We start from the raw sequence: 27,231 nt of genomic DNA, 5'->3' as shown, positions 1-27,231 counted from the left end.
TCATGTCATTAAAATTTAAAAAGCCGTATCGAGCGATGTCGGCTAATAACAGCCTACAACATTGTGGCAGATGACAACAACAGCAGTCTGAGGGTGGGGCGGTCTGTCGGCCTGTCCGTCTGTCGGCAGCTTGAAATGATTGCAGCAATGGGGCATATAAATATCATGTAGGCGACTCTCGCTCGGCGCACTGGCACCTGGCACTGGCACTGGCACTGGCACTGGTTCCCATTACATGCGCACGGCATTATTACAAAGCCAGCAACAGCAACAATTGCAAATAAAAGCTTATATTAAAAGCGGCAATTTTCAATTTTTCCATGGCACCGTCAAACCAAACAACACTCGCAAAAAAAATCGCCCTAATTATTTGGTAAATCGACATACTTTTTGGCGACATATTATTCAGCAAATAAATTTCCTAAATTTATGTTTGCGGCTTTATAAAAACCAGAGTTTGCATTTCTTTTTTTAATTTTAGAAAAAATATCGCTAATTTTCAGAGTGTTTGTTTTTCTATGTGTTTACCTCTAGAGCAATTTTTTTCTTTTTTTTTTGCTCCTTTAATTTTATTAATCAATTTGTATTTTGAGCTTTCGAATATACATTTTTCATTAATTCATAAATTAATCGAAGAACAATATTTTTTATTTCTCGAATCTTAGAATCGATTTTCTCTAAATATGAGTGTTTCCTTTAAATTCTATCAATTTAGGGAAAGCCTGTCTAATTAAAAATTTGTTTTTTCTTGTGTTTAGAAATTACTTTTGAAAACAAGAAAAATGTTTAATTTTTAAGGTTGATTTTCATTTACATTTCCTTCATTTTAATTTTTCGACATCAACTTAATTTAAAAAATAAAAAAATTATTTTTGTGTACTAAAAAAAATTTGTATTTTTAGGGCGATTTTTTCTCGGAGTGAAGAAACAACAAGCAACGAACAAGAATCGTGTCAAACCCAACCAACAATGCCTGCTTTGGTTTTTGCGTGCCATATGCGAGTTCGAAAGGATTTCCGGCTTAGGCTGTTGCTTACCAACTGCCTCCACCCCCTCTGCACCGACAATCCCCCCTTAGATCTTGTACTTCTTTAACCTTTTATAATTGTTTGGCTTTGAGCGCATATGAAAATTGCAACGTCTTCTAAACTAATAGTCCACTCAATAACGACATATATTATTCAAGAGTTTTCATTGTGAGCATTTCTAAATGCAATTTCATTGTGAATTGTGCTGGGGCCAAGTATCCTGCTACGAAAGGAATCCAGGTCCAGTCTAAATCCAATTGTTCCTCGCCACGTTTCTCAAAGGCAAATATTTCTTAATAACATTTTATTGTGAAAATTGTCAGCTGTTGAGGATTTTTCATTTACAGTTTTGTGTCAAAGGACACAACACAAAAGGGATAACTTAATGAAATAACTGCGGTGCGTTCCTATTATTATTATTATTATTATTTTGTTGCCCTGGCCACTGAATCAGAGTGCACCTGAAACAACAAAAGAAAAGTCCGAACACAAAATCCGTGCACAGCTGGGGTTCAGGTACAGGTTGAGTCCGACCAGAATCAACTTTCTGCCACTTCAATCCGAAAAACTCGAACATATGCGTATGCCAGGCAGGATACACAAAGGATACATCGCTCACATTGGGTGGCCGAGAGTGGTGCCTCCTAGAGACGGACCACAACTCGTGCTTATTTCATGCGTACTACGACTATATATACATATATATATATATATATTATTAATACAAATTTGTATATACGATTTGACTGTTATAAAATTCACATAGATTATAAAATTTGTGTAAACCGAAAAAAGACTATTTTTTCTGAATTTCAGATAGAATTTTTTCTAAAAATTACGGTTTGCATTTATACTTTTTATAAATGCCTTCCTTAATAATATCAAAAATGATCTCTATTAATTTCTAAGAATTGAAACATAACGCCTCTTTTTGGGATTGTTGATTACGGGTTATTTCTAATTTTAAGAAAAATGATTTATCATTTCTATACTTAGAAATTGTGAATAAAAAATAAACGAAAATCTTACATTTTTTAGGGCGTTCATTTCCGAGTGTATGTTTTGGCCAATGCCATGAAGAAATGCCCTTGGCTCGTCTCTAGCAGGCAGCAAGCAGCAGGCGCACTGGTTTTGGTTTTGTTTTTGGCTTTGTATTGCTGTTGTTGTTTTTGCTGCTGCTGCTGCTGGCTTTCCACCTCAAGTGGAGGCAGCAGGCAAGCGTACGTGATGCCTGCCATATGTAACTGTGGCACCCCACCCTTCCTCGCTCCTGTAGTAAGCTCCTTGCCCCGCTTGCTTTTTCCTACTGGTCGTCGTGGCTTTGTTTTCGATTTGAGCTCTGAGTTTTGCCTTTGCTTAAAGCTTTTTTCTTTTTTTTTGCAACGCTTTCGTCTTGCGCCTGTTGTTGTTGTGATTGTTGTTGTTGTTGTTGTGGTAGGCCTGACTGTTGTTGCTTATCCTGTGTGTCGTTGAACTCAAAACCGGTGCAAAGGAATATATATGTAATACCTGCAACTACTCGCTACCTCTGTACCTCGATGCATGGCGCCCCTGTTTGGTAGCGAGCTCGGTAATTCTCTGCACTTGACTTTGGCGAAAACGGGGGGCAAGGCAGGACATACACTCTGCAAAATAAACTGCCCTAAATGGTTGTAAATGGTCCAACAAATGTAAAGGTGTTCTAGTTTTAGAAGTAAATTCTAAATATTAGAAACTAAATTTATAATATTCAAAATAGGGCGATGTTTTTGAATTTTTTGGAAATATTTTCTGGTCACAAATGTATTATTAAAAAGCAGAAAATGCAATTTTTAGTAAAAATGAAACATTTTTTTCTACATTTTTCGAAAAATGCACCCTAAAATATAAAAATGAAAAATCTTTGGCAAGTTACTAGTTTTAGGTGTATTTTGTCTCTGAGTGTAGCTATGACAACTTTTGCTGAAGCCTGCAAGGGCGCACCGAGGAGCCCTTAAGCTTAAGCATAAAAACCGAATAAGCGGAACACACAAAAGGGCCAAGTGAACTGGGCTTAAGAAATGTAAACAAGCTAAAAACTAAATGCAGCGATGCCAAGTTGTTTGTCTAGGTTTGTCATGGCAACCCTTTTTGCAATACTGCAACACACACACACACAAACACACACACACACACACACACACACAAGCACACACATTTTTTGCACATAAAAAACTCTATTGAAATTCACCGGGCACTTTTGGCATTTCTGGTAGCCAATACCATAAATTGTGAGCATGTGTAAATATTTCAGTAGTTAGGCAAGAGGGGGGAGAGGAGACTGTAATATGTCCCATAAATTCATTTGAATAGCCTATGATTCCAATATTTCGTTTGCTTTAGACTCAAATATATGTTACATACAAAGTATGCACACATCCGAATGCAGTTAAAAATGGAAATTTTAAAATGAATGCATTTCAAAATCAATATTTTTTTTTTGGGAATTGAATGAGTTTTGCATTTTCACTAGAACCGCTTCTATTACAATGCAGACACACACAATATATATATATATATATATATATATATATATATATATATATATATATAGATATATTGTAACCGCTGGGGAATTCGTGCTTTAGTGCACATATCACGATAAAAGTTGAGTCAGGGAACGTTCCTCACCAATAATATTTCATAATTTCGTAGTTTCGATTGCAGCAGCAGCAGTGCATAATAATCTTCGTGCGGAGAGTCTATCTAAAGACTCAAATACACTCAGAAAAAATTTAACTACAACTTCGAAAATATAAAAAATATAAATTAAGAAAATAGTTAGGAAACTTACCTTCCCGACTGCTTTATTAGAGTTTAGCTACTTTTTGTATTTATATTTTGTTATAAATTATGTAAAATATATTTTTGTATGTTTCACCTAAAAGTACAAATATATTTTTATTAAGCATTTGTATATTAAGATTTTGCAAACACAAAATATATTTTACATAGTTAATAGTTTAGTGTTTTTAGAAAACTACAAACATACATTTTAGAAATTAACTTGCTGAATAATTCTAAAATTGCTCAAATCCATTTCTATTATTTTTTCCAAGTGTACTCTATCTGAAGAAGAGACACAGCATATACTATATATATATATATATTTATACATATATGGTCAGTTAGAATCATTGGTTGTCGCCTCGGGACAGACCATCGTCCTCATCGGTTTGCCGACATGTAAAGTGATGCGTAAACAATATTCTGACGCATCATTAAAACGCCTGAGAGGCGCATCCATCGATCCATCTTCTTGTTCAGCTGGGAATCATCTCCGATTCAGTGTGTGTGTAAATGTATATATATATTTTTTATTAGCGCAAAACGAACATGATTATGATGACGCATCGCGACGCATGAGAGGCAGCCCAGTTCGCAGTTCCCCAGTTTCCCAATCCCTGTCCTACCTCAACAGCAGCAAAAAAAAAACAACTAATTCAATTTTGCTCGCTTGAAATTGGATTGGGATTGGGATTGGGAGCGGGACTGGGTCTGGGTCTGGAACTGGGATCGGGTTAGTCGTCTGGGTTCGCCATGTGCACCTTCACGCGCAGCAAAGCAGAGTTCAATTGCCTTGGATACGCGTTTCCCCACGCGTTTCCCCACTGCCCCTTTGGGACATGCAACGAACGATCAACGTTGTAGCTTGCTGCTTGTTTATGCTGATCTCTGCAATGAGATATAATGCCGGCCGGCCGGCTTGCCTCAAGACGACAAAAAACAAAAACATAAACACAAAAATAACAACAACGGCAACAATCAACTAGTTATGGCAGCAGCAGCAGCAGCAACAGCAGCAGCAGCAGCACCTGACCTGGCATGCACATTGCCAGCTTTGTACTCCAGAGACGATGACGACGTCGACTCGGTTCTGCCTCAACACAAAAAGAATTGTGCATAAATTTAAGCAAGGGCTGCTCAAGCTCTTTTTACTTATTTTGATATGTATTAATTAAATAAAAAATGCTTCAAATAATGAGCAACGACAAGTGATGAGCAAATGAGTTATTATTTATTTATTTACTTATTTATTTATTATTTTTTTTTTTATAAATTTTCTATATGTATTTATTTATTATTTGATATTTATTTATTTAATATTTAGTTTATCAAAGTCTACAACAAATTTGGCAAACTTATAAAGCTGCTCTCAAAAGTCCCCAATATTACATATATATATATTTATGTTTACTTATGTGGAAACATTATGCGACTATGGACCATTGTGTGTGATCAACAACAAAGCTCATTATCAGCATTTGGGCCACATCATTATCATGCTGCGTTTGTGATTGTTGTCGCAGCAACAGCAGCAGAAACAACAACAACATTTATAAGTCGTGAGGCGACAGATGCAGCGCAGCCTCACAAAAAAATTGCACTGAAAAAATTAAAGTTTTTTCTTATTTTTTTATATAATATCTAAGTAAAAATATGTTGATATTTTCTATTTTTTATAAATATTTTCTATTATCAGGAAATTCATTTTTCAAAAGTATAAATGCAGAAAAAAACTCTGTTTTAAAGAAATATACTTTCTGAAGAATAACCTTGGCGAATTTCTAAAATTCTCGTCGATTTGTTTTTTGTGAGTGTAAGTTCTGCTTGCCAAAGCAGCTCACGTATGACAGACCAAGAGAGACCAAAAGAGAGCAGGAGAGAGAGGGAGAGAGAGAGAGAGAGAGAGAGAGACAGAGAGAGAGAAAGAGAGAGAGAAAGAGGCGGAGAGAGAGGCAGCAACAGCAGCACTGACCTGGACAAGTGACCAAAGTGAGGGAAACTGAGGAAAAGTGAGCAAAATGACGAAGCAGATCCTCAACGACCACAGCCACATCCACATCCACATCAACATCAGCGTTGAGTTGACTTGAGTAAATCAACAAATATTATGCATACAGCTGATTCTGATTGGATGTTTTCGTATTTTTGTGTGTGTGGGTGTGTGGGTGAGTGGGTGTGTTGTGGGGTAAGAAGCAGGGGTCGTTGCGCTGAACTCCATGCGTGGATATTAATAACCGGCCTCGACCCCAAGCGAATGGCAACCAACGTCAATGAACGTGCCCAAGTAATAAAGAAATCTTCAATGTTGGCGGGGGCGCAAGCTCTTTGCGGATGCCTGCGGACAGTACTGTTGCAGGGGGGCGGCGAGTGAAGGGAGGGGCACTACACTCTGATACAAAATTGAGCTGCATTTTCTAAAATTCGCTGTACTTTTGAGGGGCTGCCAGGGGCTGCTTGCCATATCATTCAAAAAGTACACTTGTAAATTGCATAGTTGTTGCGTTTTAAAAACAGGAATTTGCATTTCTGATTTTCCGGTTGGATTTTGTAGGGTGTTGTTTTTCTACGAGTGTGGATTTTGAAGATTTTAAAATTTCACATAAACAAATATTCTAGATAGCTTAAGAAATGCATAGAATTTAATCTAAAGGGTAAAAACGCCATATTTTTAAAAACATGAAGAACTTTCTAGTTTTCAGTATAATTTTTTGCCCAGTGTAGGTGGAGGCGCGTATGGATGGGAGCAGAGCTGGCTTCTCGGAATGAAGCAGAAAGCCAAGAAATTGGCAAGCGCGTTCAAGAGGCGCATAAATTACGGCTCAACTCGCTGCTCGCTGCTGCTTTTGCCCCCAACTGGGGCCAGACTCTTGTTGATGTTGTTGTTGCCTTTGTTGTTGTTGTTTGGCAGGAAATGCATTGCTACCGCATCGTCACATCGTTGACATTGCTAAAGCTTTTTCGAGACACACACACACACACATATATATAGCTGCCACACCCATTTTCCACATTCGCAGCAGCCAGCAAAAATGTTTGCTTAATTTTTTAATTGTCGTTGCGGCAATTTGCCCTTTTTGTATTGTTTTGCTGACATCGAAGTTGGTAATTAAAAATGCGTAACGCGGATTTCTTCTTCTTCTTCTTCATGTACATTAAGTGCTTGTTTTTGTTGTTGTTGCAGTTCTTTTTGCTGCTGATGTGTCGGTCGCCTGCTGCTTTGATCGTGCCACCAACAGCTGGTGGCAAGTCTAGAGTGGAGTCGAGTCCTGGTTTCCTGTCTCAACATAGGCCAGTTAGAACGGTAAAAAACTGCAGTTTCAGCTTAAAGACTTTAAAGTTAGTAATTTTGAAGAAGCTACAAGGAAGAGGACGTGGAGGAATCTTCTGAACACAGTTAGCAGAATTAAAGCCAACTAACTAGCTCCTGCTAGCAACAATACATTGAGAAGTATCCAAATCACCATTTGACAACCGTCTTGTTTAATCTAACCCAACACAAGCCATTATTTGATCTTAAGACTTACCGCTTCATAGATGAGCCCAACACAATTTGTCAAACTGAATAAATGCGCAGAACTCACCTGAAAAGAAAAAAGATAAAAAATAAATGTTAAAAATATTTAATAAGTCATAGATAGATAGACTATAGACTATAGATATATATGCTTGTGGTTTTGGGATAAATTTAATGCACCCGGTTTGGCATAATTGTAATAATTATTTTCAGATGCATCGAAATATTTGTTAATTCTAACTAATATTTTGCAAAATTAGTTGCATGGAATGTTGACTTGTTTTTGCTGATTTTTAAATAGAACTTGTGAAACGAGACAATCCAACACCAGCTAATAATGAAGAAGGGTGTTTAACTTAATTTTTATTGCGATTTAAAGATTTATTAATAAAACTATTTTATAAAAAATCGATTGTTTTGTATGGAAATAAGACACTCTGAAATATGTCTCTAAATAAAATGCAAAACTAAAATCAAACAGCAGCGACAATTGTTGCTGCTGTTGCTGTTATTGCGATTTAAAGGTACAACTTGTGAACAGAGCCAACCAAAAACCAAATGATAATAATGAAGACGACGCTGGTCAGGTTCTGTAGCAAACGGGAAGGCGCATCCTAAACTGAACCTAGCCCAACATTGTTTTTGTTGCCGCCTTGTTGCTGCTGCTGCTGCTGCTGCTGCTGCTGTTGATGTTGCCGTTGTTTTCTTTCTTTGTCTTTTTGGTTTTTATATCTGCGCCTCAGAATCATGTCGCGGAGCCAGTGAGCAACATGTTTGTGCAACAGCAACAACTTGCGGCGAGTGCTGCGGCACTCGGCACTCGGCACTCGGCAGTGGAGACGACAACGGCGACGGAGCCAAGCCTCTTGCCAGCTGCTTTTTGTGCCACTTCCACAGAGCAATATTGCTGTTGTTGTTATTGTTTGTGCTGCCACTTGCCGTGGACTTGCTCATCAACTGGATTTGCTACACTCAGCAAAATAGTCCGATTACATTTTTGTAAATGCAAAAATATGTCTAATTCGCAGGTCTTTATTTTATTGAAGAATTCTTATATAAGTTTTTTTTTTTTTTTGTTACTTGTATTATTAATAATTACATGAATTGTAAGATTTGACTTTGTACAAACATTTTAAATAGTTTTTAATTTCAGCTAACTATATATAATATAAAACAGCAGCCAAGCTTTGATATAAAAGCCGAGCCAGTAAACTTCCTTATTTGTTTTAAAATTTAATAAATAATTTTTTCTACGACGTTTTTCAGTTTGCTGAGTGTAGCAGATGTGAGTTGCAAGTTGCAAGTTGCTAGCTGCAAGTCCAAAGTCGCTGCTTGTTGCATTTAGTCATCGTGCTGCTGCTTCGCATTTATCATCATCATCATTATCATTGTTATTGTCCGCTTCTTCGTCGTTGTTGTTGTTGTTGTTTGATGTTGTTGTTGCTGCTGTTGTTGGCTGCCCCATTCGCTTCGTCGTTCCACTTCAACACCCGGTTGCATTGCCCATTCCCACAACACACAGAGTGCAGCAGAGTTCGTTCCACTCTCGGGCCTTTTATTTATTTGTTGTTTTTGTTTTTGTTTTCCTTTTTCTTTCTTCCTTTTGCTTGTTTTGATATCATGCATTTTGTTTTGCTATTCATATTTCTTCTGGATTTTGTATTTTGCTCTCTCCTTCGACTTGTGGCTTGTGGCTCTTGGCGGATAATTGCAGAGCGAGACGAGAAACTGGAATTGCACTCGTGACGTCACCGAGGGCATTCACTTTTGTGCCCCGGCAATTGCTGTTACTCTTGCAACATGTTGCTGCTGCTGATGTTACCGCTGCCGCCTAGCCAATCACTTATTGTAATGCATCGAATTTGGTTTCATTTACAATTGGTTTCAGCTCAGCGCTTCAATTCGAAATATACACATCGAAGCACTGAGAAATAAATATTGCCCCGAAATGATAATCGCCATAAATAGAAAGTTTCTCTAGTTTTAGAAGAAATTTCAAAATATTGGTAAACAATTTTACAATTTATTACGCAATAATAGCAGAAATATGATGGATTTTCCTATTTTTTTTTTAAATATTTTCTAAAGGAATGCAATTTACTGGCAATATTTTAGTTCTAGTCAGCGTTAAATCGTAAATTGTTCTAGTTATTATAATATTAATATTAATATTAGTTATAAGAATTCTTCTACATTTACACACATTAAAAACAACACCAACCCACATTGAAATTTAGAAATGGAAGCCCTGGTTTACATTTAAGAAATTCACTTTCACGAAAATGGGATGTCCAACACTTGGCGTCAAAGAAATGCTCATTTACATCTAAAATCTAAAGTGATTTCTTTTTCTGAGTGTAGCAACAGAGCTGGCTAGAAGCAGTGCGCCCATTGTCACGATAAATCAATTGCACTCTTGGCCTCCAGTCCAAGGCAGCTTTCAGCCAACTTGTTTGCGCTCCACGGTAGCCCCAAAAGCCAAACACATGCGAACCCCAGCTTGCCTCCTGCTCAAGTTGTCGTCGTCTTGGCCGTCTTGGTCTTGGTCTTGATCACAGTAGCAACAAGCCTGACTGACACTGACACTTACGTATGTTAATGTTGACAAAAGAGCCAAGACAAAAAAAAATAAAAAATAACAACACAAAATAGCAGCCATGAATAAATTCAGTTGGATTTTCCAACCAAAATACAAGACTACACTCAGACATAAAAATCGCACTGAATTTTAGTAAGTCGCCAAGCTTTTGGTGCCAAACCTAGATTACTCAATTATCCAGAAAATATATTTCTGAAAATCAGAATTTTACTTAACTTAATTTGAGGATGGATGTTTCTAAAACTTCGAAAAAATAGGCACAATTTGTTGATGGTTTTTAAGCAACTTTAACATTAGCTATTTTGTTGTTTATAAACATTTTAGATAGTTTATAGATGCGAATAATTTAGTTTAAGAAGACTTGGAAAATACTTCAAAAATGAAAACTTTAATGATGTAATCAATGTTGATATTAATGGGAATATTATTTGAAGGTATTGATTAGGAAAAAGTTAATTGTTGTTAAAAATTCTAAAATGGGACTAGATCTCACAATGATTTTTTTCTGCGTGTAGTCCCCACATTGGGCTCAAATAAAATACTAGACAATTATTTGGTTTTCTGTTAACATTTTGAAAACATGTTCAACGCTTGACCTTTTTTTATTTATTTTTTTTATTTTAGCAAAGCTCAATTTATGAGCTCAACACATGAGCATAGAACATGCAAAGCGCCATGTCAACAGAGCACACAACACACTCATTGCACACACACAGCACACATGGCACACACACCCCCTTTTGAGCTGGCGTGTCAGCAGTGCAATTATTGTGATTTTTGGTTGAGTTGAGAGTGGAGTTTGTTGAGGAGAGTTTGCCTTCAATAGCATGGCATGGCAACAGCAAATAAAAAATCGAAAAAAGCTCACATTTTCGTTTGAAGTGAAACGTTGTTGCCTCAACTGAATCATTAGGTGCGCCCTGGAGCCATTAATTTCTGCAGCCCGAAAAGTGTTTGCCAATAGACGAGTGAGTGCAAAGAAGAAAAACACAAAAATAAACGCAGCATTTAAGATAAATTTGCGACGATAGCAGAGTCCACAACAGACCAGACCAGGACAGAGAAGACCAAGCCACGTTTGCAACATGGGGCATGGAAGTATAAGGGCCGCATCACCAGCAGCAGCAGCAGAGAATGGCAATCAAGTTCAATGCACAGCAAAACTGGCTAAAAGGATGGCCGAGCAACAACTTATTGGCCATTTCGCTTTGTGGCTAAAAGCCCATTCAATCGCGCAGAAACAGACTGAAACAGACTGAAACAGAGGCCCAAGCAACAATTGCACTTGCAACCAAAACTACACTCAGCAAAAAAATGCATCTAATTTCTAATAGACAACCCCAAAAATCTGTTGTTTTTTATTTTTTACAAATATTTTCTATTATTAAGAAATGAATTTCTAAAAAAAAAACAAACAAATTTTTTCTACATTTTGGAAGAAATTCACACCGATCTTAGGAAATGGTTTTTAAAATATTACAATCATTAATTTGAGATTTTTCTTAATAATAACAAAAATAAAAAGTAAATAAATAAAAGAATTGATTTACTAAAGTTGATGGCGATTTTTTGCTGTGTGTCTGCACAGTCCAAATGAAAGCAAAGATTTGCTTAAATAAAGACTAACTAATGAAAAATACTAGCTCTAAGTTGAGGCTGTCCTTTGATCATACTTATTTTCCTTAATAAGGTGCTGATTATAATTGGAGTTCAATGCTCCATTTGTTTAGGGCCGCCACGCGGCAGTAAATCAGAAAAAAATCAACACATAAAAAAAACTAAACAATCGCCTCATTAATTACAATTAGAAGTGTTTATTGCTGAAGCGCAGCCATAAAACCAGAGTCCCCGAGTCCAGCCAATGTGCGTCATCATCAAAGAAGAGGCTTTAACGATCACAGTGAAAAAAGAAAAAATTACGAGACTGAAGACGACTGGAGTTGACGGGCTTTGACAGGCGACTCCAGTCTCCCAGTTTCCCAGTTTCCCCAGGCTGCAGCAGTAGATGTTGCCACTCGGAGGCATTACTGTAGGATTCATCAATCAACAGCTGTCAACTGCAGCAGCCAACAGTCGTCAGTCGGCAGTCCGAAGTCGACAGCAGTTGACCGGTTTCTGTTTGGTCAGTCTGTCCCGCTGTCCCCCACACTCAGAAAAAACAATCGGCTAAAATTTTAGTAAATCACCTTAAAAATCTACTTTAGAAATATAAAGTATTTCTAGTTTTTCAAAATAATTTCTATAAATATAAATCTTATGTTTCTTATAAATATTTCTTATCTGTTTTATTTAAATTGAATATTCGATTTTATTTGATTTTTAGAAGAAAACAAAATTTACTTGCTGAATAATACAATAATAATATTTACTAAAATTGATTCTTTTCGATGTTTTTCTAAGTGTCGATTGTTTGTCGATGCGGCGCATGCGCAACTGACAACACAATGTTTGCCCCACTGTCTACTCCAAAAGGGGGAGGTGGGTGCACCCCCCGCAGCTCAGCTTCCTGTTCGGCTCGTATAACTCTCAGTCTGAGCTCAGCTCAGCACTTAGCTTCCGAGCTCATCTGTCGCATATTTGTTTGGCTTTATTCGCTTTGTTTTGTTTGCTTTTCTGGCATTTCCCATTTAGCTGGAAAATTGTTGCTCACTGAAGCTGCTGTCGTTGCTCCATCCACTTATGCAAATGCCGGCGATAATTGTGGCACGAGCATTGCATAATCATGACACATAACAAACGATACGCTGATTTTCGAAATCAACATCAACATCACAGCTTATTCAAACTGGGCGCATTTTGCTGCCCATTAAAAATTGTATTTCTTATTTGCAAATGTGCCCCATTTTAAAGCAAGCTAAGTCTTTCAAAGTTTCCAGCTCAATTGATATGCTGCACAAAGGGTTTCAGGCGTCGTTTCACCTGGCTGAGGCTGACAGTTTAAAGCCTTAAATGTTTCCAGGCCATTTAGCTTTTGACTATTTTCAGCTGCTCTGCATTCAGAAAAAGAATCGTCCTAAAATAAAAGTTGCTCTGCGAGAGCTTTTCATATTATTTGAAATAATTTCTGTATATACGAAAAAAAATTCTAAAAGTTCGAAAAGCTTGCTCTAAATCAGCAATCCCAAAAATAGGATTTTTTTTTTTATATTTCTTAAAAATATTTTCCAATTTCAAGAAATGCATTTCTAAAAACTAGAAATGCAAATCTTTATTATTACAAAATATCCCTAAGTTATGTAAAACTTATAAACTATTTAAAATATTTGTATTTATTTTTTAACATTAAATAAATAAATAGTTTAATAAATATAAGAGTTTTCACATTACAAAAACACATAGACAACAAATTTCAGATTTTTTTCTGAGTGTAAACCAACATCAGCATTTATTTACAGTTTTTCTATTTTTTTCCTGTTGATATTTTTATCAAACGCAGTATCTGTTAGCTGACATGACTTTTATTTATTTTTTTTCTAATCTAAGCACCTGGCGGCAGCAGCAATATCCTTGCCAGGCAACACCCCGGCTGTGTGAGCAAGGACTTTGGCTTTGGCTGTGGCTGTGGCTTTTTTGAGCTGAGCTGCATGCTGTTGAGCTGCTGCTGTCTCTATAGAAATAAATAGCGTTTGTCGAGAGCCAACAACATCGAGTGAAAAAATGTCAGCCTGCTCAGCGATAGCGCCTTTGACAGCCCTTTTCATATAGTCAACACACAAACACACACACACACACACACACATGCTCTGCCTGCCCCCTTTTTGGCTTTTCTTTAGAGCTCTTAGTGCTCTTTTGATATCCGTTTCCGTTCAGCGACATTTGGCTTAGCCTTGCAGTGGCTTTAATACGACTATAATTGCATGTCTACCATTACAAACGTCTTGAAATTATCCACCACACTACACTCAAAAAAATAATAAAAATTGCAAAATGTTGCAACAATTGTTAATCTAATTTTAAGAAAAATATTTCCTCATATTTCGAAATTATTTTATAAAGTAAAAAAAACTGTCTAGATCTCAGAGGTACTTTGCAAATAGTCTTTTCGATTTTTATTGGCTTAGTTTGCACTCACCTTTGGCCAACAGCAGTTGCAGCGACATTTCATATCTGGGCACCACATCGCTTAATGGGACTGGTAAAAAAAATATGTTTTTGCTGCTTGGCAGCTTGCTCAAATGTTGGTCAAGAGCGAACTGGCCAACCAGCCTGCTTTTGCCTGCCTTTGACTGCTTTTGACTGCTTTCTTGCAGTTATTGCTTTTATTGATGTTTTATTTTTCATTTTGATTTGCGACGTCGGCAATTTGCCGGCCACTTCTCTAGTCCAATTGACGCTTTTGGCCATTGGGCCAAGCGATAAGCGCAGAGCAGCAACCGCTGGAGTGAGCGAGAGGCCAATAGTGTGCGAGAGTGAGAGAAAGGGCGAGTGACTAAGCGATCGAATGGCACTTTTAGCTCTGCCTTTACTTCTACTTGTGAAATTCCCGCCAAAGATATTGCAAGGGAATCGACGGAAATTGGGTTCGTTATAGGTGACGGCATAAAATATATATATGTGTGTTAATGTGAGTATTTATGTGTTGGTGAGTGTGTCATATCCTGTTGAATTATGAGACCAAGCAACTCTTTTGCAAAATTAACGAGCGCAACAATAACAAATTACAATTCTTGGCCAACTGCAATTTTCCCAGCCAATCAACCAGTTTATTAACCAGATAATAACTTCCAGCATTGCAAAAGTAGCTCCTAAATCTCAGCTCTATTTAAAACCAATTACCATAGCAACAAAGTTCAAATAATCAGCCCAAAAATATGCCTTTATCTACCTTTATTTCATGTAATAAATATAAAAACATATAATATACATATGTAATTTACAAGGAAAATGAGCTCAATATAATAGTTGTTGCTGCTTCATAATATAAAAACTATACTTAAAGTATTTTTTTAACATTTACTACTATTATTTTGATTGCAGCTGTATATAATTATTATTTTTACAAATTGACGGATTTACATCTCCCTAAACTAACAAATAACCTATATTTTCACAACTTTGCTTTGTGGAAATCCAAAACTGAATAAAGACTTAAATTGACTAATTCATACTAACTATTTTGATTTGTCTGATTGGGTTTTTTCTGTGTTTTCCTCAACATGCCATGCAACAAACGTTGCAACATTTTGCATTTAAATACCCCAGAAACTGTAAATATTTCTTATTTTTTTGTAATTTAAATTTAAACATTAAATTTTATATTTTTATTAAATTTATTTGTGACTTTTTGTCAACTGATAAATAAATTAAATACATATAATTTGCACTTTATATATATATATATATTATTTACTACGCACACTCAGACACACACACACAGTGGCAAACACGTGAATGTCATTTGGAAATTATTTTTCCAACTTAATAAGCTGATTTGCAACGCGAGCAACACATGAAAGCCTCACTAATTGAAGGGAATTTGCAACGTGAGTTGCAATTGCTGCACTGCAATAATGCACTCAGCGAAAAAGTCACACTGAGTATTAGAAATTCACCAAGAGTTACCCAATTTGTTAAACAAAAGATATATTTTGTAAAGCTCTGCGTTTTTCTTTTTGAAAATGCATTCCTTAATAAAACGTTTCTCGTTTTATTTTTGGCGATCTTCTAAACTTTAGTGCGATTTGTTTTCTGAGTGTAGTTGCTTACTAACTTGCCAGTCATTCAGTTGCCAGTTGGCAGCAATTAGAAAGCCAGAGAGCTGCTTTTGTGTATTGCCTAGTCAACTTACGGCTATCTCACAAAAAAAATAAAAAAAATCCCAAAGTTGTTCTTAAAACAGTCAAAGCAAAAATCAGTAACGTAATTATGGTAAAGAATTTGCCAGTAGATGTGTGTGTGTGTGTGTTGTAAATGCATACAGTTGCGAAAAAAAATAATAGCATCACTACAACATTATTTTCTTTGATACAACAATAAATCTTAGCAATTAGTCTTGCAATTTTATCAAATGTTGATTATTAATAAAAAAAAAAAGGATTTCTCCTGTATTAACGAAAAGCACCAAATAAGTGCACATTTGAAAAATGCAGTTTTTATTTTTTTCGTCCATTTTTTTCTTTTCCAGTAATTTTAACTCATTAATATCAACTTTAATTGAATTTAAAAAAAGTTAAAGAAATGCTGAATAATATTGGAGTCTTCTTCCACTGCCCAAAAACGTATTCCTAAGTTGCTTCAATATACAAATTTAAAAAGACACCTTTTAACACACTTCTTGTGCGAGTGGTGCTATTATTTTGATCGCAAGTGTATGTATTGATGTCAATTACAAGTGCAAAATGCAAGTGCGCAAAAAAATGAATGTGAATGTGAACATGATACATGCGAATGCGAATGGAAAAGCCACACACTAAACACAACTCGATTCTCGATTCTCGACACTCGACTCAGACAGCTTGACGCCAAAGCGAAACTGTGAAAAGTTCCGTGTAATGATGATGAAGCTTTCCATGATGTTATAAAACAACAAACAGCCTGTCAGCTATTCAGTCAGTCAGTCAGTCAGGCAGTTAGTCAGTTAGTTGACTAGCCAACGGATTATAACAGCAATTACGTGGCGGCATAGCAAATTACCATTGTGTTTTGTGCAATTTATGAAATTTTTTTGCCAAGTTTCTAAACACAAACCAAGTGCTAAGATAGCAAGAGAATGAGAATGAGATAGCAAGAGGAATGCAATCACCAGTAATATAATACAAATAATAATAATATAATATAATATAATATAATATAATATAATAACATAACATAACCTAATTACAATATGTGAACTAAAATAATAAATCTAAAATATCACAGCGTAAAAAAATAAATACAAAATAATATTCTTATAATATTTATAAAATATAAAATGTTTCATAAAATACTAAATTCAAAAACTAACGCAAAATAATATTCTTAAAAACTACTCAGCTATAAAAAGTAGTGCAAAATCCGCTCTTTTATATACTCAAAATTGAATCCTGACTTTGATTCTCCTTCAGCGAAATCAAAAATCAAAATTTTTGATTTATTTTATACAGATATATTTCTGAATTATTGTTGTATACTAATCGATGAATAAATTCATTTCAAATAAAGATGTATGACAGAAAATGTTAACGGCATTTAATGTAAGCGTGCCAAAATTTAAGGAAAAAGATGCATAATAAGCAATACTTGTCTATATAGTCAGAAAAAAATATTGTTTTGAATTTTAGAAATCCTTTCTAATAAAAATAATGTTTTCTGCTCGACGTTTTTCATAGTGTAAAGGTGGCACCCACGCGGGGCAAAGCTCTCATCGTTTGGTGGGGCAGTTGGCTGGCAACTAGCAACCAGACAGATGGACGGACGGATGGACACGCGTCTGCGTCGCTGAGCTGTCAAAAAAGATTGAATAACAAATGAAAAGCCAAAAAGAATTCAGCTTGACACGCCATCTAGCGTGCAGTAGCGACAGCAGCGTCAACATCAGCCGTAAAAATAATAAATAATGAAAGAAAATAAAACAGCGGCAAACTAAATGGCCTCATGTAATCCCTATTAACCTCTTGACAACCAATTAATCAATGGCAAACATACTTTTACGGCATATAATAAAAAATAAATGACAAATATATATAAGGATTATTCTGCATTATATAAAAGAAATCAAAACTCAGGATTGAAATCTTAATAAATTTGTCAGTTTTGTGTGTAAAAAAAGCTTGTTAACAATTGCAGCTTAAAATGTTATTGGCAACAAAAAGTTGAAAGCTTAACATTTTTTATAAACCAATTATTGTTATCTTTGGCTTAATGCAAATTGCCAGCTAAACATTTCAGTTAATCATTTTTCGCATTTTTATGCATTCTAATTTTTCAATTTTACCTGTTTGTTGTTGTTCTTGGCAAATTAGTTCCATTATTGTTTTATATTATTATTATTTTTTACTTTTTGCTTTCAAAAATGGCGCATTGTGTGAATTTTTGTATTTTATTATGTATTTTTTTTTTTAAATCTTCAAGGCCATGCATTTTGAACGGAGTCGACTTTTTGTGCTTTTATATAATGTTTAACAATTTTTAGCAATTTTTTTTATTGTTGTTGCTTTTGTTGCTGTTGCAACCTGTCGCAAATATTTCGACGCATTTGTTATGCTCAGCTTATTTCTTGATGATGATTGCTGTTGTTTAGAGTGTTTTGTCTATATTTATAGCTGCTGCAGTCATTCATCATGCGAACAAATATATATATGTATTTGTATGTATATAATATGTATATATTATATATATATATAAATGTATGAAATTAATAAGCCCAAGCAACACATGTTGCGCCCACATGCAGAGCAGGAAGTGGCCAAGAAGAGAACTGGTTGCCAGCCAGCTCGAAAACTTGGACGCAACTCTGGCCTGGCTAACACTTTTCGGCTGGCTACACTCACAGAAAAACTATTGCCCTGCATTTAAGTAACATTTTATTATTAATAAATATCATTAATTAACATTTGTATTTTGAGATTTCTCATATAGCAACACTTTAGATAGTTAACAAAAATGTATATTAATTGATAAAAAAAATAATTAATTTAATAATTGATTCCGAATTTACGAAAAGATTATTTGCATTTTTTAATAATATTTTTTGGATTTTTCTAAAGATATGATAAACTTTCTGCATTTTAGGGCGATTTGCCAAAGTGCAGGTTGAACTTCTCCAAGTGTAGTTGCTACTTCAATGTGTTACATTTCAAATGAACATTTTAGCTGAATTTTAAGTCATGCAAGCAGCAAGTAGCAAGAGACGCAAGCAGCGAAGGCTTGCAAGGCCAACATGAGTAAGAATAACAACAACAACAAACAAGATGAAGAACAAAGCAGAAAAAAATATAAATAAATAAACAGTAGAAGAACAACAGATAAATATTCAATGGAGGTGCGCTGCGATTTGTATTTTTATATTTTTGGCTTTGACCGATTGGTCTAGGCGTCAAGGTTAGCCAGCCGCAACCAGTTTCACATTTTGTGGAAAATATATACAAATATATATATATATATATATATATATATATTGAAATATATACATAATATAATTATGACAAGCGCAGCGTTATTAATCAAAGCGAATTTCTTTGGCGTAAAAAAGTTTTCTCTTTAGAAAATGACGCCAACTATTTCTTATCGATATATATTTTTATTAGCTCGATAAGCCGAGTTAATATCGATTAACAGTGTAATTTAATATATCATTATATATTGGGTCACACATGTATACTTGCCAACTAAATCCTTTAGGTATTTCTAATTTTCATAATTATAAGTTCACATTTGAAAAATGCTGTTCAAAAAAGTTTATAGATTAACAGAGTTGTGTTAACATAATTAGTTTAAATGGCCACACATCGTAGATTACAACATTGTGTAAAAACTAGTATTGAAAATTGATTGTATTCAAATGCCAAGATTGACAGAGTTGAGTTAATATAATTAGATATTAACATAATTAACATTATGGCGGTTAAAATTAAAAATGAGCTATGCTCACAATTAAAGATTAGTATAAAAAAGGCAAGTGTGGATTTCTGTGCTGTGAAATACGTGTGGATGACGTGATCGACAGAGACTCAGTTTATTAAACATAAGACTTAAAAAGATGAGTCATACTTGCTGCTCTTCAAAAAAAAGTGCTGAAGTGGTTTCAGTGGCAAAGTTTTATTTTAAGTTGAATTTGCTAATCCATTAGATGTGCTTAAAATGTTAAGCGATTCAAAAAATATGTTGATGATGCTTAGCTCTTAAATATGGGCAAAAAAAGAAGAAACAAAAAAATAATAAAAACAGGAAATATAAACAATGCATAACGCTTAAATAAATAAAATGCAGCATAAAAAGGCAATGACAATATCAGACAAATTAAACAAAGACAGAAACAAAAATTAAGAAATTAATAAAATATAAAAAAAAACCGAATTCGAAAATTACTTTATATATTTGTGTTTAGTTGTTTTAAAATGCAGATATTCGTAATAAACCAAATGCACTCCAGCCCTGGCAACAATTCGAAATGGACTTATTTATGTATGTGGAAAGGGAGGGAAGATAAGGATTTTCAGGCTGGAATGGGACACTTGCGCTTTGCAAATTTTAAGCATGGACATTTTGCAAGTGAAACGAAATGAAACGAAAAAAGCAGAAAGAACTGTCGTCATTGCCAGCAGCAAGCGTCACAAGTTATGCGCTGTTGTTGTTGCTGCTGTTGTTATTGCTTTCCGGCATTGCCAGCTGCGGACGGGCAATGACAATAACACATACTGAGACAGTTACATACACAGAGAGACAGAGCTGAAAGCGCATTTTATAAATAGTTGCTGCTTTTTAAACAACAACAACAACAAAGAAACAACAAGTTGTTTGTGAGTTTTTTTTTGTCATTGCAAAAACAAACAATAAATAAGAAGAAATAAAATACAAAAGCTTTGCGCGTTTTATGATAGCCAGTCACAAATACCACTACAAAAATTGCATATACACTAATAGAAAAAGGTGTATGAGTGTGTGTGCGTCGCAACGGGATCTCAAGACAGCAGCGGGTGCGAATGCGATGGCGTAAGAGCAGCGTATGAGCGAGAGTGAGTGCAAGAGGGAGCGAGTGGGAGGCGAGAGATCGTTTTTAATTTTCGTTTGCAGTCGCCGCGAAGTCGACGTCGACGCTGACGCTGGCGACGGCATTGACCGCTAGAATGCAATCAACCTATTCCAAGGCCAAGTGGCCAGCGGTGTTTTTTTTTCCAATAGGTGTTTATTTGTGTGCATGTGTGTGAGTACCTGTATTAGCAGCAAAAGCTGTATGTATGTGTGTGCGTGACTTATTAGCGAAAACAGCAGCAAAATCTAATTAATGAAAATTTTGGCAAATTTTTCAATTGTGGGTGATTTTTTTTAGGGAGGGGTTAAAAGCTAACAAATTTTCATCTCTTATGACTAATTGTCATATGCAAAAAAAAAATAAAAATTCTTTCAATTTTGCAAGCAAAATTCATAAATAAATAACTTTTTTTTTTCCAATGCAATTTTTGCCCGTTTTAAGCTACAACTAATATCGAAATTTTTTATTGCAGTGATAATAAGTAATTTTGTATAGTGTAATTTTTGGCAGTTAATAGAATAATATTCTAGAATGGCATTTACCATAAAAGCCACCAAATATTTTTGCATTGCTGGCAAAACTACAAACATTATTGATTTATTCCAGCAATTAATGGGCAAAAAAAAAACTGCTGCCAACGAAAATCCGGCAAAAAAACCGGAATCGGAAGCAGCGCGTCATCAATTTTTCTGTAAGTTGTTTCTTTACTTTTTCTTTCACATTGATGTACGCAGTTTATTTGTATAAATATTCATACCATTCTTTGTCAAATCAATGTTTTATATGCTTTTAAAAGGTTAGTTAATTGGAATAAGAATACTATAACGCTTTAAATAAAAAATTCGTTGTTTAACAATTTTTTAAGCAGCCTTCATTTTTTCTCTGTTTTGAAATTATTTCATTACACAGGCTGATTTGTTTACAGTGTTAAATTAAACGTGATAAATGCCTAAGTAATTGCTACTTTTATTTATTACTCATACGCCGTAGTTAAATATGGATATTGTTGCATTTTAAATATATATAATTTCGTTTTCCAGATTTATATTATTTGTAAAATCAGGCCTTACTTTTGTTTAAATTGTAAAATTTAACACATGGAATGCATAAATATGTAATATGATTATATTCATTACTCATTCGCCTCGTTGCTGACAAGCTCTCTTTATTCCGTGCTAAAAAATTTATTGAAATACTGAAACTCTTTTATAGTGCTAGATATGGCTTTTAAATATAAAACTATTTGATTTCCCATTTTCATGCACTCAACTTAACTTACAACAGCTCTTTTTTGTACCACTTATGGTTTATCCTTTGAAGGAAAATCCAACTGAAACGGTTATTTCGAGTATAAAAAGCAACCATAACATAAATATATAAAATAGGTAGAAAGCGAGGGAGACAATAAAAACAAACTGAGAATTGAGAGAGAAAAAATAGAATGTGAATGGTAGCCGTCTAGACAATTTTAAGGGTCATTATGTTAATGAATACGCTTCTCGCTGAACATAGCTGAAGAGCCGAAAGTAGCCAAAAAGTGGTAAAGATTCGCGAAATATGATATTGTTGTCGATTTAATTCTTTCTCCATAAACTTTGAAAAGTGTGAAAGAAAATAGATATATATTTATAAGAGACATAAATATATATATATATATATATATATATATATATATATATATATGTATATATATATATATATACATATGTATATTCATTTCATATTAATAATATAAATCGCTTATTAATTTATAATTTTTATAATTATCAGTGCATATTTGAAAAGTTGTGCTATTATTTTTGTCGTTTATTTTCTTTCTTTTTTCATAAAATTATATTTTTGCTGAATGCTGAATAAAATTCGGATTTTTTCTTTCTCATTTTTTTTTTACACACTTGTTCCACTATTAAAAATAAATTCATAAGTTGATTAAGATTACAAATTTAAGAAAAGAAAACTTTAAAAACATTTCTTGTGCGATTGGTGTTATTATTTTATTCGCAATTGTATTTGACATTCACTTAAAAGCCGAGCAATGTGCTCGTATTTCAAGCTTCGCTGCATTGAATTTGCCATTTATATAAATAAAAACTCAGATACATATATATGTATATATGTATATATAAGCATGTATTGTACATATCGGGGCACAAGGCAAGCCCACACGGAAATGCAAATACAATGACTACAAAGTTGTGATAAATCGCATAAAACTGCGTCATATGCAAAAAATACAACAAAAAAAAAAATGAAAAAGAAAAAAGACTTGCAATACTCACAAAGTAAAAGGCCAATTAAACACAGACTGACAAGTTTTACTCACCTGGAAAGATACAAAATGAAAAGTTGACTTTTAATGCAAATACAATTTAAGTAAAGCACCATGTGATTAATATGGTAATTGCGCATAATCGCTATAAGCAATAATACTAATAATAATATATACATATTACTTATACGCATTTTACAAGGCCCGTTGATAAATACAAGAGAAAAAACCTTATCCTTATTAACCTAATAAGCAGTATTAGAAAATTACCTAAACTGAAAACTTGAAATAGCTTCTAAATATAAATAGAAAACAATTTCATAAAATTGGAAAAGGTTTGTTTTTACATTGTATCTCTCGTCTGCTATATTAGAATTTGGTTTGAAATAAATTAAATAAATATAAAAAAATATATATTTCAATTATTATAATGCATCTAAAATGTGTTTTTCTACATCTTAGAAAAATGCACCCGAGAATTAAGAGAAAAATTCGGATTCTTAAGAAAGGCAAAAATTTACTGTATATATATTTAATATAATATAAAATAATAAAAATAAATAAAATATACTTGCTGAATAATTAAATGGTAAAAAGTATGGTGATTTTTTAAAATCGCTTTGATTATTTTGCTGAGTGTAACTTTGACCATTTCTCTAAAATACAATTGACAGCTGCAAATTTGGCGATTTTCTCTTCGAAACCCCCCGCCACAGCGTCAATCAGTTTTTAGCCGCTTGGCGGCTAACCTTGAAGTGGAAGGCACTTTTATCGATTTCTGCTCCACCAAAAAAAAAAAAACGCCCAAACAAAATGTGCAGTTTCATTGTTGTGTGTGTGTGTGTGTGTAATTGAGTGGGCTTAATTAAGAGGCAGCAAGTACACACGCGCACACATACACACACCCACACATAAGCAGAGGCCGCAAAATTCCGTGCTGAGCTGGCTGCTATAATTAAATCCAGGCTCTATTTTAAAAAGCGCGTAAATGCGAAAACAGAGGAGTAGGAGCGAGACAGAGAGAGAGAGAGAGAGAGAGAGAGAGAGAGAGAGAGAGAGGAGCATGCGCAGCTGGTAGAGAGCAGGCAGCGAGAGAGAGAGCAGGTACAGAGAGAGAGCAAAAAGCAGGCAGAGCAGAGAGCGGGCAGAGAGCAGAGCGCAAAAAATGCGCGGGAAAAACCAAACAGTTGCAGTTGTTATGGTTGTTGTTATTGTTGTTGTTGATGTTGTTGGCTGCTGTTGCATGCGACCCACTGAACCACTAAAAGCGCTGCTGACGTCGCTGCAAGAGGTAAAGGTTTTTTTCCTTGTTGGGCAAATTCGCCGCAACCCTTAAAAGTGTTGCCATATTGATTTTTGCTGCTGACTTTGCTGCTTTGACCTTGAAATATAGCTGCAAAAATTATTTCTCTATGCACTATGCGTGTGTGTGTGTGTTTGCGTGTGTGTGACTGGGTGTGTGTGTGACTGTGTGTGTGTGTGTTTTACTTTAGCTGCTGTTGCTTTGGCTGTGATTTTAATCATTTTCTGTGCTTTGCTTTATGCAAAACTTTTTTTTTGCCGGCTGAAAACCCCTTGACAAGAAGACGAAGAGCAGGAAGAAGAAGAAGAAGAAAGCTACCAGCCACTTGTGTTTTTCACATTTATTTTTAAGTTGTTGGCTGCTGACGTCATATGCAGCAACACTCATTTGCTGCTTGCTTTGACACGCCTGCTGACAACTCATAATTTCCTTGGCTTCATCTTGGCAACAAAAGAAAAGTGAAATTCAGTTGTCATGTTTTCTGCTTAGGTGGAAAATTAATTGCTTTCGGCATCTGAGCAAGCCTTGAAAATGAAAATGTGACTAGAGCCAACAAATTGATACAATTTATATTTATTGTAAAGAAAAAAATAATACAAATATATTAATATTTAATTAAAAATATAAAATATTAATGACAATAACAATAAAAGTAATCATAATAATGTTTATAATAAATAAGACAATATCTACAAATAAAGTCGCATATTAAGCTGCCTCTTCTGCCTCTTAGAGCTTTCCTTTAATTGAATTTCTAAATAGTCAGAATTAATTAAACATACAATATATAAATATGCGAAAAATATTTTAATAAAATACCCAGGAAATTAGATATGTTGTTTTTAAATTATAGCAAAAAACAAACTTCCCACTTACAAATATACTTGCTGAACAATAATAATAAATTCAGGGTCATCGTATTGCCGAGTGAAGTGGATCAAGGTTACAGCTATTAAATCTAAGCAGCTGCATCAAAATTTGCATTGATTTACTAATAATCTGAGACGCCTATGGATGGACATCTTGGGCAACTAACTCAGCACCTGTTCTCCATTTGAGAGCATGGCTTTAATAACTGAGATTTTATCTTATGTCAACTGTTTGTTTGACCTGCCCCTGCATTAAGAGTAAGGTACTCATTCTCGTAGTTGCAACTAGTTGAGGCATAGCGGTTGGAGGCGTGCCGATGAGCTGCAATTAAGCTGCATGCCACAGGCCCACGCCCACTAAATGCAAATATGTCAACGACGAACAACGAACGACAACGAAACGCCGCCCACAAGCAGCGCTTGTTGCGCATTTACCATTGCAACACTCAGAAAAAAGAAATCACCCTATAGAAAGTCAATATATAAAATTTAATCTTGTAACTCTCTAAAAATCTGGATTTACATTTCTAAATTTCAGGGTGTTTGTAAATATAGAATAGTTCTTAGATTAACTTTTTGTTACTTGTATTAATATTAAAGATTTTTATTTAAAGCTTTCATAGATATAAAAATACAACCGTTAAACTGTAATATAAAAGTCGAGCCAATAAATTGCATTGATTGCACTTCTACTTTTAGAAATTCATTTCTTAATATAAGGAAAATATTTCTATTCCTATTTTTTAGTGCATTTTTATTTTTAGTGTAGAAACCAAAGTTTTCCACAACACGTGTCGCCCTTCGCTGCTGGCTGGCTGGCCACTTCATTTGTTTATCTGCCCGACTGCTTAAATAATCATTGCAAAACAACTACAACAACAATAATAAAAAAAAGCTGGCACTCATTTGTTTGCCAAACCCAATTAAGTGATGTAAGTGGATGCGGTGTGTGTGGAATATATATATATACATATATAAATATATATATATATATATATATATATATATATATCTGTATCTATATCATTGTTTTTAAAGCGTAACGCTTATCAGACATAACATCGAATCGCGCATACGACCAGTGCGCTCAATTTCCCTAGCCCCGCTCAATTTGATATACAGCGGCGGTAAAAATAGTAGTAGTAGTAGTTGTAAAATATTTAAAAAATTAAATACTTACAATGTGGTTCATAAATTATAAAAAAAAATTTCAAACACATGCATTCTAAATCAAGCAATATAAAGAATATTTTAACAAATCAAATTGAATAGAATTGATCCAGTCAACAGTCAACAAAAGTAGAGAAGATTTATTAGCTTCCTCTACTATATGCTGAAAATAATTCCAGGAGCAGTAACAACTTCAATTTATGGGGAGAATTCCAAACAATATGTTAATAATCAAAATTTGAAAAATTTGCAAAACTAATTGTTTGTTTTTTTATTCCCAAGAAAAAATATCAGAGTGGTGTTATTACCTTTTTCACAGCTGTATGTAGAAAAAATACATCGTTGTTGCCTTTTTCTGTAGTATAATTAACAAGTGGAAGTCCAAGTCGAAATGCAAAAGTTGCTAATGAAATCACCTGGTTGCTGCTGATTTTGCTGCTACTGCCGCTTGTTTGGCTTTTAATTATGGCTTGCTGCGCCGATGCCAACAAATAAATTTGGATGTGCATACAGCTACGTATAAATACAGACGCACACATACATACATACACGCACACACACACCCATATACACACTCGAGTGTATGTGCAATTAAAGGTTTGCTTTGCATATTCATTAGTTTGGCATTCGCATTAGCATTAGTATTCATTAATTTTGCGCAATACGAAAATTAATTAGCCATGAAAAGTGAATCGAATGCAAAACATTTTTAAAGTTTCGCAAATTGCGTGCTGAACTCACAAACAGTTCACAAATGAGTGGCAAACACAAGCCAAACAAACAAACAAACAACAAACATAACAAAAATGCATTTGTAAATCGTTTAACTTGTAATCGGAAATGTTTTGCAAATTTAAATATGACTGCAAGAAATACATGTGTCGCTGTTAGCATTAATTTATCAACGGGAGATTGTTAATAAAAGCAAACATAAAATAAATATTCCAAATTAATTTCCAGCTTTTAAATCAACTTCTTATATATGTCGCAGACTACTGCACATTT

At 34.5% G+C, this 27,231-nt stretch overlaps 1 protein-coding gene across 4 annotated transcripts in view; it reads right to left on the bottom strand.

The window, feature by feature from the left end:
• LOC6569704 (zinc finger protein 395) overlaps positions 1–27,231 on the bottom strand; it is a 183,678-nt gene that overhangs the window by 28,643 nt on the left and 127,804 nt on the right. The window contains exon 5 of one of the 4 annotated variants that reach the window (XM_032741481.2): positions 7,358–7,414. The exons of 2 other annotated variants lie outside the window; for them this stretch is intronic. In XM_032741481.2, the coding sequence (XP_032597372.1) occupies positions 7,358–7,414 (57 nt within the window). Of the gene's footprint in view, positions 1–7,357; positions 7,415–22,880; positions 22,939–27,231 lie in introns of those variants that run through there. One more of the 4 variants, XM_032741485.1, reaches the window with a different exon arrangement.

This window comes from Drosophila grimshawi, unplaced genomic scaffold (genome assembly GCF_018153295.1).
Source record: "Drosophila grimshawi isolate 15287-2541.00 unplaced genomic scaffold, ASM1815329v1 contig_311, whole genome shotgun sequence".
Lineage (NCBI taxonomy): Eukaryota > Metazoa > Arthropoda > Insecta > Diptera > Drosophilidae > Drosophila > Drosophila grimshawi.
The sequence above is the reverse complement of the archived record's forward strand: the minus strand, read 5'-3'. Positions and strand labels throughout refer to the sequence as shown.